This window comes from Mus musculus, chromosome 18, assembly GCF_000001635.26.
Source record: "Mus musculus strain C57BL/6J chromosome 18, GRCm38.p6 C57BL/6J".
Classification (NCBI taxonomy): domain Eukaryota; kingdom Metazoa; phylum Chordata; class Mammalia; order Rodentia; family Muridae; genus Mus; species Mus musculus.
Genome location: NC_000084.6, coordinates 31644482 through 31656542, shown reverse-complemented (window position 1 = coordinate 31656542; position 12061 = coordinate 31644482). Strand labels below are relative to the sequence as shown.

The 12061-nt window shown below is 43.0% G+C and overlaps 1 protein-coding gene across 8 annotated transcripts in view; it reads right to left on the bottom strand.

Annotated features, from left to right (window-relative positions):
* The window catches only part of Sap130 (Sin3A associated protein), an 88701-nt gene that overhangs the window by 66526 nt on the left and 10114 nt on the right, over window positions 1-12061 (bottom strand). For all 8 annotated transcript variants that reach the window (NM_001357554.1, NM_172965.3, XM_006525951.3 and 5 more), the window contains exons 3-7: window positions 9267-9502; window positions 8251-8409; window positions 6887-6998; window positions 5928-6052; window positions 2917-3041 (exon numbers count right to left, since the gene is read on the bottom strand). In NM_001357554.1, coding sequence (NP_001344483.1) covers window positions 2917-3041; window positions 5928-6052; window positions 6887-6998; window positions 8251-8409; window positions 9267-9502 — 757 coding nt within the window. The remainder of the gene's footprint in view (window positions 1-2916; window positions 3042-5927; window positions 6053-6886; window positions 6999-8250; window positions 8410-9266; window positions 9503-12061) is intronic.

Below are 12061 nucleotides of genomic sequence, written 5' to 3'. Positions count from 1 at the left end.
GGTTTCTACTCTTATAGAAACATACTTTAATTATGAAAAATGAAGATTTTAAATACTTTCTTACCATTCCTTAGCATCTAAGTATCAAATTAGGATGTCTCTTTAGTATACTGTGTGAAAGTGCCTGATTTGAAAATTGCAGTTTGATAACCTCAAGACTTGCCCAAAGCCATTATATAATATTAAAAAGTTTCTATATACACAAGGAACATTTGTCAGTTAGGGGGTGGCAGAAATTTTTGTCAGGTATATTATTTATATATTACATGTTTATATATTTTATTTATATATGCTTATATATAATTTATGTTTTATATTATTTCTCTCTATATTTATACATATCATTTTTGTCAGTTATATATTAATATGGTGCTAATATATAAAATATATAAGGAACTACAAATAGTAAACAGCAAACAGAATGATACTTCTAATATATAAATGACCTAATAAATGAACAGATAGTTGTCAGAAGAAACAGAAATGACTATCAAGGAAATATGAATTAAAACTTTGCAGATTCCACTTTACCCCAGTCAGAATGGTAATTGTCAAGAAAACAAATGACCAGCAGACAGCTCAGGGGTAAATGTGCCTGCTGTCAAGCTTCATCATCTGAGGTCCATTTCTGGGACCTTCATGGTAGGAGGCAGGAGACTCCCAAGAGCTGCCTTCTGACTTCATCGAGTCTATCTTGGCATGTACACGGCCACATAAATCCATAAAATAAGTAAATGTAATGTATATAAGAAAGAAAACAACTGTTAACAACGAGGATGTGGGTAAAGGGGAACCCGCATTCACTAATGATGGGCATGTAAACTTGAATAAACAGGGTAGAGGTTTCTCAAAGAAATAAAATGTAGCCAGGTGTGGTGGCGCACGCCTTTAATCCCAGCACTCGGGAGGCAGAGGCTGGCGGATTTCTGAGTTCGAGGCCAGCCTGGTCTACAAAGTGAGTTCCAGGACAGCCAGTGATACACAGAGAAACCCTGTCTCGAAAAACCAAAAAAGAGAGATAAAATGTACAATTACCGTGATACTCAGGTACTGCACCCTCCACCCCCACTGGCATATTCCCAAGACCCCCATCCTACCACAGAGATACTGGTATACCCACGTTTATTATTGTTCTACTTGCAGCAGTAAGGAGGCAAGAGTCAGCTTAGATGCCATTAACAGAAAAATGGGCAACAAAAATGTGGTGCACACACACGTGGAGTTTTATTTAGTAATAACAATGAATTTGCAAGACACCTCATGGAGCTGGAAATTATTAAGTGAGGCAGGCAATCTAGACTCAACCAACAGGTAAACTCTCAATTGCAAAACCTTGTTTTTCATTTTTATGTATGTATGTATGTATGTATGTATGTATGTATGTATGTATGTAGTATGTATGTAGTATGCATGCATGTGTGTGTATGAGCATAGGCCTTGAAACTAGAGTGAGGAGGGGCAATGGAACACATGTGACTTATCATGGAGAGAAACTAGTCAGGACGGAAGAGGACGGGGAGGAAGGAGGACGGGAAAAGAGTAAAGGAAGGGCCCACAGCCCAGGCAAGGCTAGGCAGATCTATCAGGGTAAAAGCACTTCCTGTGCAAGCATGAGAAGCCAAATTTGAATCCTCAGAATCCACATCAAAGCAGAAGATGAAGCCTGACTGACTGGAATCCAGAGCTCCTACAGAGATGGGAGGCAGAGGCAGGAGGATGCCTGGAAGATCACTGCTAGCTTCTATATGCTGAGAAAAAAATAAGAGCCCTTGTGCCCAACAAAGTAGAAGGTTAGGACAGACACTGAGGTTGCCCTCTGATCTCCATGTGCTGTGGTGCAGCTCACCCATTCAGAGACACACGCACTGAGTGTGGAGTCAGCCATTAAGAATCCTACTACTTTGTGTGCCAATGAAAAACAGAGGGGCTGGAGAAATGGCTCAGCAGTTACCAACACTGCCTACTCTTGCAAAGGTTCAGTTCTCAGGACCCACGTGGTAGCTAGCTCACAACCACCCACAATGTTGTGGGTCCCAGGGAAGCCAATGCCCTCTTCTGACCACCACAAAGCATTAGCCATACATGTGGTGCACATACATACACGTGGGCAAATATTCATAGCCACAAAACAAACAGAAAAACCTACAAAACCAAAACAAACATAAAAATTTGTTTGAGTTCCTGATTTGAATTTTATGATAAAAGTAATTAAATGATTTATAGTTAAAAATTATGGGATTAGAATAGAATTTCCAACAATTTTGCGAAGTCTTAAATTTTTAAGCCATTTCGTAGTACATATTACATAAATATATACCGACAAGTATAAAATCAAAACATCAACCAACTATGTGAAATGCTGAAAGGGCTCTGTGCCGGCTAAGGTGCACTGAGCCAAGAGTTAATTAGGTAAAGTAAACAGCATATCGGCCTCACTGCTGTGGAAACTCCCATTCATCTTTAATAAATGATAAAATTATTATGTACATACTAAAGAGTTGTTTTTTAAAAGATTTATCTTTATTGTGTGTGTACCCTTGAGGGTCAGAAGAGGAACTAGGCCCCGAAGCGTTGGAATTACTCTTGGGGTTGAATTGTCCAATGTTTGTGCTGGGAGCTAGATTGAGGTCCTCTGAAAGAGTGACAAGTATTCAGTCACTGATTCATTCATAGACAACAAGTTCTCTTACCTGCTGAACTGTCTTGCCAGGACCATAAAGTACATTTCTCTATGACTTATTATCAGTAATGCTTGCTGTGTGCACTTATTTTATATCCTATATATCCAGGGCCATGTGAAACTTCTTGGGAGAAAAAGTTTAAGAAGCCCCGATCTAGAGTTCAATTTAGAAATGAGCATTTAATTACAGAGTTCAATAAAGCAAAAGGAGAGGGAAATGACTCAAGGCCCCATACCTGAGCGTCGAGTCAGCCGCGTGGGCCGCTGTCGTAGTGATGACAGGAGACTGCGCTCTGGTGGCTGAGACTGTTGCTACTACAGCAGGAGGGATTGTACTGGAGGTGGTCACAGGTGGCCGAGACTACAGGGGAGAGAACAAAATAGTTCACTTAAAGCGGAAGGCAAGACAAAATACAGCAAGCCAAAAATACTGAAACTCAGTTTTGAAACATGAGCCTGCAGATGAGGATGTCTGTGCCTGGGTGAAAGAAGTCCTCAGCACCCTAACTTTTTTCTTGGTATGTTATCCTAAGACAAAGAACAGAATCACAAAGAATTGGCAGGAACTGTGGTGTGAGCCTGTAATCCTCACACTTGAGTGGCTGAGACAGGAGCGTTGTCTACCTGGACTACTTGAAAGATCTCAGAACCCAAAGTGGGGGTGAGAGTGGGGCGAGAACAGGACACGGCAGAGCAGGACACATGCAGCTGAATGGAAGAACGTGTGACTGGCCCTACAAAGTTCTGGGTTCAGTCCCAGCACTGCTAAAGAGGCAGGGAAAATCCCTATTTTATACTAGGTGTAGTGGTACAAGTCTTTGTCACAGCACTCAAAAAGCAGAGGCAGATGATCTTTGTGAACTGCAGGCCAGGCTGACTTAGAGAGTTCAAGGCCAGCCAAGGCTATGTAATGAGATTGTCTCAATACAAACACACACTCCTATCTTGCCCATGAATTAAAAAAAAAAAAAAAAGATTAATTAATTTTATTTATATGGGTATACTGTAGCTATCTTCAGACACACCAGAAGAGGACATTGGATCCCATTACAGATGGTTCTGAGCTACCACGTGATTGCCAGGAATTGAACTCAGGATCTCTGGAAGAGCAGCCAGTGCTCTTAGCCACTGAGCCATCTTTCCAGCCCACCCACAACTTTTTAGTAAAACTAGAATAAAAGTACTATCCTAGTCTTCGCAGAAACTGAAATTTAACTGTTTGGCCTGGCATTGCATAGTTTACTGTGGTACTGAGTGGACATTTAAAATCCATAGGAGTGCCTTGCACAAAGGACCTCTGAGGTTACTGGCTGGCGTTTTGGGCTCTGAGGCCAAATCAGGATACAAAGGACAAAAAGGACGAGAAGCCTCTATGCTGACAGAAGTCAAGGTGCTCCAAAGGGCATAGAAACCGTCAGGTGTTCGGACGATTTCTACATTTTCACACTAGTTAGCCCTAACCCTTACTGCTCTATCTTTTGTGTAAGCCTTCTGAGAAAGGAGCTTCTTGAAGCCATCAATCACCCAGTCACCGTTCCCACCACCCCAGTCCTGACCCACCCTTTTCCTGACCTTCAGATGCAAGTGAATCACCAAGCCCTGCCTGCTCCTGCTCTTGTACGTGTGTGCAGGTGAGGTAATGTGTCCTCTCCTTCAACCATGTAGGACCGAGGTGGATGCAGGCTCTCCAGGCTGAGAGCTAATGCTCTCTAATGCACTCAAGTTCCACGGCCCACTCTTTCCCCTTATGTTAACCTCTGCCCTCATCTGCTGCTCCTACCCTCACTGTTTAAGTTAGTTCTGTACTGGGCTTTACTGGAAGAATTTGGGGGGAGGGTCCCATGCAACCCAGGCTGGCCTCTACTCTGGTTAAGGAAGATGTTGACTCCCGCCTCTCCTGCTTTACCTGCAATGTGCTGACATCACACATGGGCTACCACATCTGCACTCTGGTTTTTGTTGTTGTTTTGAGAGACTGTCTTTCTACATAGGTCTGTCTGGCCTAGATCTCAGAGCTGAGCCTGCCTTTGTCTCTCCCAGGTGCTGAAATTAAAGGCGTGAACCGCCACACCAGGCCACGCCGGCTTTTTTTTTTTTTTTTCAGATTTATTTATTTTATGTATATGAGTACACTGTAGTTGTATTCAGACACACCAGAAGAGGGCATCAGATTCCATTACAGATGGTTGTGAGCCACTATATGGTTGCTGGGAATTGAACTCGGGACCTCTGGAAGAGTAGTTGGTGCTCTTAACCACTGAGCCATCACTCCAGTCCACCACGTCAGCTTTTAAAGACCAGCTAATTCACAAATATTACCTTCCTGATCCCTGAAAGTACTAGAATTCCCACCTTCTCTCTGTAACTGGGTTAGACGCAGCTTTATATCATCTGTAAAATCAAGTGCATGCCCCATGGTTTTGGAGTCCTTACTTGGAAACACCACTGAATCTTTTCCTTTGAGATGTAAAAACAATTCTTTTTTATGTGTATGGGCATCATGCCTGCATGAATAACTGTGTAGTACAGGCACACAGGACATGTGGCGGTCAGGAGAGGGCACTGGAACCCCTGGAACTCAAGTTACAGATGGTTGTTAGCCATCATGTGGGTACTGAGAATGGACCTGGATCCTCTGAAAGAACAACTATTGCTCTTTAACTCCTGAGCCATCTCTTCTGAACCTGCATCTCCTTCTGACACAGCACAATTCTATTAGGACTGAGATTACAGAATTCCTTGAATAAAAATAAACAAGGTTCAAGTGTAGCTCAGCTACTAGAGTGCTTGCCTGGCATGAATAGGCCTTGGGTTTGATTGTCACTATGGAAGAAGGGGTGAGTGTGTGTGGTGGGGGGATAAGAGGGGGACTACCAGATGTATTTAGTAGTTGAAAGTTACCTGAAAAGGGAGACATTTATTTCCATGCATAAAATGTACATAAGCCTTTTTGGTGCTCACAAAGCTCTCTCTAAATTACAATCCTCCTCTATCTTAGCTAGCCTTTCTCAGCACTGTAGCCACCACTGTCGTCCTTGCTCCTGTTCATTCTCTACACCAGTTGTCTTGTCACTTTTCCATCAAACTTTTAATGCCCTGTTCTACACTTGCACCACTCAAAGGGCATCCTCCAAGCTTTGCAAAGAGAAGTAACTGAGCTTATGGAGCCCCTCAGTGTACGGCAGAGCGCACGGCTATGGTAGCGCACAGAAGCCAGACTGGCTGAGCATCCCTGACCCCAACATGCCTGGATTGGCTGGTGAATGAGGTGCTGTACTGCTGGCTGCGCCGTAGCAGCATTTGGCAGCTGTGAAGTTGGCCTCAGGACTGTAGTTACTTTAGAGCTGGACATCACAGCGGCAGCAGCTGCACCTGAAAAGACAAAACTGATCAGCATGGCTTATAGAAGCATTACTTAATAAAGCTAAGTATGCTCTCTAGGAAAGGCAGAACTGCCAAGCCTGGGCAGCATGTGGGTCTCCCGCTCCAGTACACTGCCTACACTTCTTATTTTATTATGAAGAAAAGTAAGAAAATGTGTATTCAAGGACTATGTGTTTTGTCTTTAAATTTGTTTATATGCATCTTAGGAGGTATGCCATTGATATGGTGTGCTGCTACAAGAGCAGCACAGTATGGTACCACTGCCTAGACTGTGTCTAAACCAGAAACACATTAGTCACTAGCAATGTGTCAGCTTCTCATGCTGCCTGTGTGGCCTTAGTGCCGATATCTACACTGTACAAAGGCAAATAGTGTCTTAGCAGTTCTATTAAGGTAGCCTGTGTGTGATTCCACAGACTCCTAAGAGTCAATGAATGACTGCTGGAGTTCCAGGCACAGCAGGGCTGCACTGCAAAACCATGTCACAAACACAACACAACACAAGCAGCCAGGGGTGGTGTTGTGTACCTGCAATCGGCATTTAGGAGGAAACTACAGGAGGAGCACAAGTATGAGACCAGCCAGGGTGACTTAGGAAGACGGCCTAAAAATGACAACAACAAACTCTCTTCCTTAGATGTGCACAGACGTGTTCTAATGTAACTGTAGGAGGCACATAACACATCATGTTGAAAGTTGGTACTGCTGTGGGTTCATCTCCACTGCCCTGTAACTTTAGGTTGACTGTGCAAAGTCGGTCATCCTGTCCTCCAGTCAGAGTCTGTCTGCTACTGTATTTGGAGCACAATGTGCAGTTTTTACCTCGAGGTAAGTGGGAAGCTCCAATGTGAAGTGGGGGCCCGGGAGCGTTGCTGCGGATTATGGACATCTGCACATTTGTGGTCATAATGTGATGCAGGTTACTGGGATGCCCCTGGAAGAAACAGCAGAGAAGACAATCTTCATGAGGATGGCCTTAGCTATTGCCTACAGAAAGTCAGTTTGCTTCAAACTGGGTCAGGCTGTTCTTGAAAACAACAACAACAACAACAACAACAACAACAACAAGAATTCCCCCTTCCTTTTTGCTGTTTGGGGGGATTTCCAGGGCAAATCATGTATAATTCAAGGGCTGTACACTGATGTGCAGTCTTGAGTCAGGTCATTCCTTTCGGACTCTGAGTATTGTCTACAGCTATACTACTCTACACATGCCCAATCTCCATTGGGAGTATCCCAGGGAAAGGGGCTCCATGAGCCTTTTCATCTGCTGTGTTTTAATAATGGCCCCTGTAAATGAGCAGGTCCGAAGTGAGCATACTCCAATAGCCCCAACAAGTTACCAGACCCCAGTGCCACATGAGACCTCCGACTATTTCTTTTTAGTAACTCGAATCTGCACCAATCTTTTACACTTGTTCTCCCTTTCCTGGTCACAGGCTTATTTACCCCACCACTCTATTTTTTTAAAAAATAGATCTTTATATCCATTATTCTTTATGCTACTTAAGATTTCTGAATACATGTCAGTTAACGCCTCTAATGGCTTCAGCTCATCCCCTAAGCTTTCCAGCACTCTGATATAAGTACATCGCAGATGACATTGCCAGACTTCTGGCAATTACTTGGCATGATTAGAGAACAAGACGGGGCATGTTTTTTTAATATTAATTTTTCTTGAAAACACAAAGGAAAAGAATTTTGAGATTTAGTTTCTTCACAAGTGTTATAATTCAAAGTATTTAATAAATCAACTATACATAATGGAATACAATTAAAATTTCAAGTTAAAACTGGAGCCTTTACTGTAAATGCTCACAATTAGAGGGCAGAGAGAACCTGCTACACATCTACTATCCTCCAAGAAAACCTAGGATGCTTCCAGGTTTTCTGAGGTTGAGGTAGTCTCGCCTCCTCAGAACCGTCTCCCTCTAGTCAAGCACATGTCGACTGTAACCCTTCTAGGACAAAGACTGCTCATGGCTCTCTGTGATTTTACACTGAAGGTCGTATGGTAGCTGGCATAGGATGTGCTCAGCAGATACAGCCTAACCACTAAGCAGCCTGGGTGTTACTCCTTTTGATTTCAGCACTATTATCTCCCTATGGGTATCTGCAACCACTCAATTATTCAGGACACGGCCTAATGCACTTAGAAAACGAACAAGTCAGGAGGAGAGAATAACCTGTTGTCCACTGATTGTTGCCACGGGAATGGCTGAAGCTTGAGGGATGCTGCTCTCCATGGTAACAGTAACCTGCCCGGGAACTTTCGGGGGAAGTGACATGGTAGAAGGGGGAGCAGGCGCAATGGGACGGCTAGGCATGGTAGGCTTCGGGGGCGGCTGCAAATAGAAAACCACAGGACACATGTCAATAGCTTTGCTCTAGCCGTGCATCTTACTTTAACAGCACACAAGTCCAGTCTGCAGAGTGACATACAAAATGAGACGGGTAGCATAAGGCTCACCTGTCGGCATAGCTCTTCTGCAAAACTACTGGTGTTTTATAGTATAGAGGACGAAATGTACAAACGAGCTAAACATTTTACTCAGAGACACACAGTACAAAGCAGACCCGGGAATAAAGCCTGGATCTGTACTGCTCACACTATATGCCTTGTCTTCTACACAATCCTGCCTCTCACATCTGCACAGACGTAAACACAACTCTGAGTAACTAAAGCATTAACCCAAGTAATACAGAGAGCAACATGCCCAGATACCCCAGTCAGCCAGCTACTAAAGCAAACCGTGGAGAGGAGTGCTAAGATAAAACTCACTTAGCATGTATGTAAGCTGAATAATATCAACAGATTATACAACAGGTTCAGATATGGTGGCATATACGTACAATCCCAGTAAGTGGGAGGCAGACACAAGAAAACTATCCCAAGCTTGGTGTACATGGAGAGTTCAAGGTCAGCCTGGACTATAGTGTAAACTTCATTTTAAAACAAATAAGCAAATTGATACAAATACAACAACAGAAAAAGGTAACAGAAAACTCCTGGGATGCCAAGTGCTCAGGACAGTCTTGTCACTGCAGAATAGTACTCCTTTACATTACAGTGAAGTCTCAAGTGACAGCCGGAGGGGAAGAGCCAACGAAGCACGCTATGACACAGCCTAAGACTGGGTTAGCTTTGCCAAGGGCAAGCTGCCTTCAGCTGTAGTTCACTGTGAACTTTAAACGCCGTTACCTTCATAAGTCCTTCCGAAAAAGAGAGTGGTACTGCTGGTGTCAGGTGTGCTGGCGGGGCTGTCACTGCGACAGGGGTGGCTGAGGCGACAGCATGGTGTGCAGGCAGCATCTGTACCTGTGGATAGGGCCTTACCACAACTGGCTCCTGCTTCTCTTCCCGGGGCGGCAGGGAGCTGCTAGGGCCCACGTGCTCCCTGGTACCAACATCAGCATCTCGGCCAGCCTCATCATTAACTAGTAAAGATAGAAATGGAATATTAGTTCTTTCTAAGGTTAATCAGTATAAAACAGAGTAGTCCTTGCTGTTAAGCTCAGAATTGAAATAGTGAACAATTCCTTGTGACAGTTTTCTTTATGGAGAAAGGGTCTCACTATTGAAGTCCAGACAAGCTTTTAATTTGCAATCCTCCAGTCTCAGCCTCTGGAGTGCTGGGTTACACGTGTCCATCATGACCTATTCTCATGTAAGGTTTTCTAGAGAGTCTTGTTATATAACCTGGCTGACTTGGAATTCATTTCGTAGACCTAGCTAACTCTAAACTTGCAGCAATCCTCTGCCTCGCCTTCCAACTGCTGGGATTATGAATGTGCCCTATGTCTGACAAATGTTAAGGTTTTCTCTCTTCTTCATAACTGCTTTTGGTTTCATGTATTACATGCATGTGCGCCTGGTGCCTGGAGAAGCCAAAGTGGACTTCAGCCATCCTGGAACTGGAGTTAAAGACGGCTGGGAGCTGGGAATCAAACCCAGGTGCTTGCAGGAACAGCAAGTACTTACTCTCAAGTGCTGAGCCCTCCCTCCAGCCCCAGTAAGCCTGTCCTGATGGACAGAGGAGGCAAGAGTCAGAACTGTGGGGTGCGAGATCACCTCTGAGTATGAAACACAGGATCCTGACAGTCACTGAAAGTAAGCTCAAACAGGACCTGGAGAGATGGCTCCGTGGGAAAAGGCACCTCCTGCCAAGCCTGACTGCCTGAGTTTGATCTCTAGAACTACAGAGTAGGAGAGAGGCAAAACCTGCAAGGTCTCCTCTGACTTGCACACATGCACAGTGATAGGCAAAATTAAAACAGAAACTCTCAAATAGTTTAAAGTACGCTATAGATATAGTACAACTTCATTTAAAATGCTTGCTTGTTTTCTGAGAGAATGTTTAACTCTGCAGCTAGATTGGCCTCTAATTTGTGATCCTCCTGTCTCCTCCTGCATTCTGAGTATTGAGATTACAAGTATGTACTACCATGCTTGTCAAAAGTTATATAAAAATTTGGCATTAAAAAGATATGTTTAATCTTTAATCTACAATAATTCCCTGCCTGAAAAATATGCTAGAACAATAAGCACAAGCTTGTGGGAGGAACCAATCAAGAGATGGTTTAGGTTAAAGCCCACTATGTTAGATGGAAACTGCTTGTGTGGCCAAGAACCTGAGACTAGATAGACAGTCCAGGGGGTAGGGAAATCAAATGCTCCTGCTCTGCTAAAGGACACAGCAATAAAATGACTCCTAGTGACAATCTGCTATACCCAGACCAGTGCCTTGCTCAGCTATCACCAGAGAAGCTCCTCCTGCAGTAGACAGGAGACCTATAGCCAGACAGTATAAAGAATGAGAGACCTTGCAATACTGAGTTCTAAATGAGATGAAGCCCTCAAATTCCTCCCCTAAGGCTAAGAAGCAGAAACAAACAAATAAATCCTTAAAATGCATTTAATTAAAATCTTTGGATGTTTATATCTACATTCAATAGACATCTAACCATTTCATAATACTTATATTGGAGTAACATATACCTGATGAATAAGGGAACCCTATGGAAGTAGAGGCAGAGAGTGTAAAATGCAGGGGGGATGGAAGACACCAAGGAATCAAGGCCTGGTACACATATGAACTCACAGACTTTGGCAGACATATGCATGGACATACACAGGGCCTGCATGGGTCTGCACTAGATGGGGTCCTACAGCTGAAACCAGTAGCTTTCTCCAACTGAAAGACATCTGCAAATTTTTTTCAAGGTAGTCTTACTGGGAGAACAAACTACTCCTAAGTGTAGGCTCTATGCCCAACAGTAGATGGCCAATACAGACTCAATGGCCTCATTAGAGGTTGTTTCATTGTCTCATAGTATTAAGTCAAGGCTTTCCCTCTGCTCCCCTCACCTTACAGGTCCTTAGGGTATATATATATATATATATATGTATGTATGTATGTATGTATGTATGTATGTATATATATATATATATATATATATATAAAATACAGGTTTTGAGTTTTTATGATTCCTGTGTATGTGAATTTGTTTCTCTTCATCTATATGCACTTCTTGAATTTTTTCTTTGGCTATTTTTCCTGTTTGGTTGTTTTATATTTATTTTATTATTATTATCTCTCAGATTTCTGTTATCTAAAAAGTGACAGAAAGGGTATGGATCTGGAAGGAAGGGAGGTGAGGGCAGGTGGGGAGACACTGGGAGGAGTGGGAGGGCTGTAATCAGAATCTGTTGATGAAGAAAAATTTATTTTCAATAAGAAAAACAAACCTGTGGACTCTGAAGAACACTGTTTTTGACAGGTATGAATATTTTCCTAAAAAAGACTGTTTTGTTTCATTGTGTGTTTTTTTTTAATGTACCTGAGTGCTCTATCTGCATGCCAAGACAGCATCAGATCACATTATAGATGGTTGTAAGCTGCTATGTGGTTGCTGGAAATTGAACTCAGCCATCTTTCCAGCCTTTATATCTATTTTTTTCTTTTTCTTTTTTGTTTGTTTTGTTTTGTTTTTCGA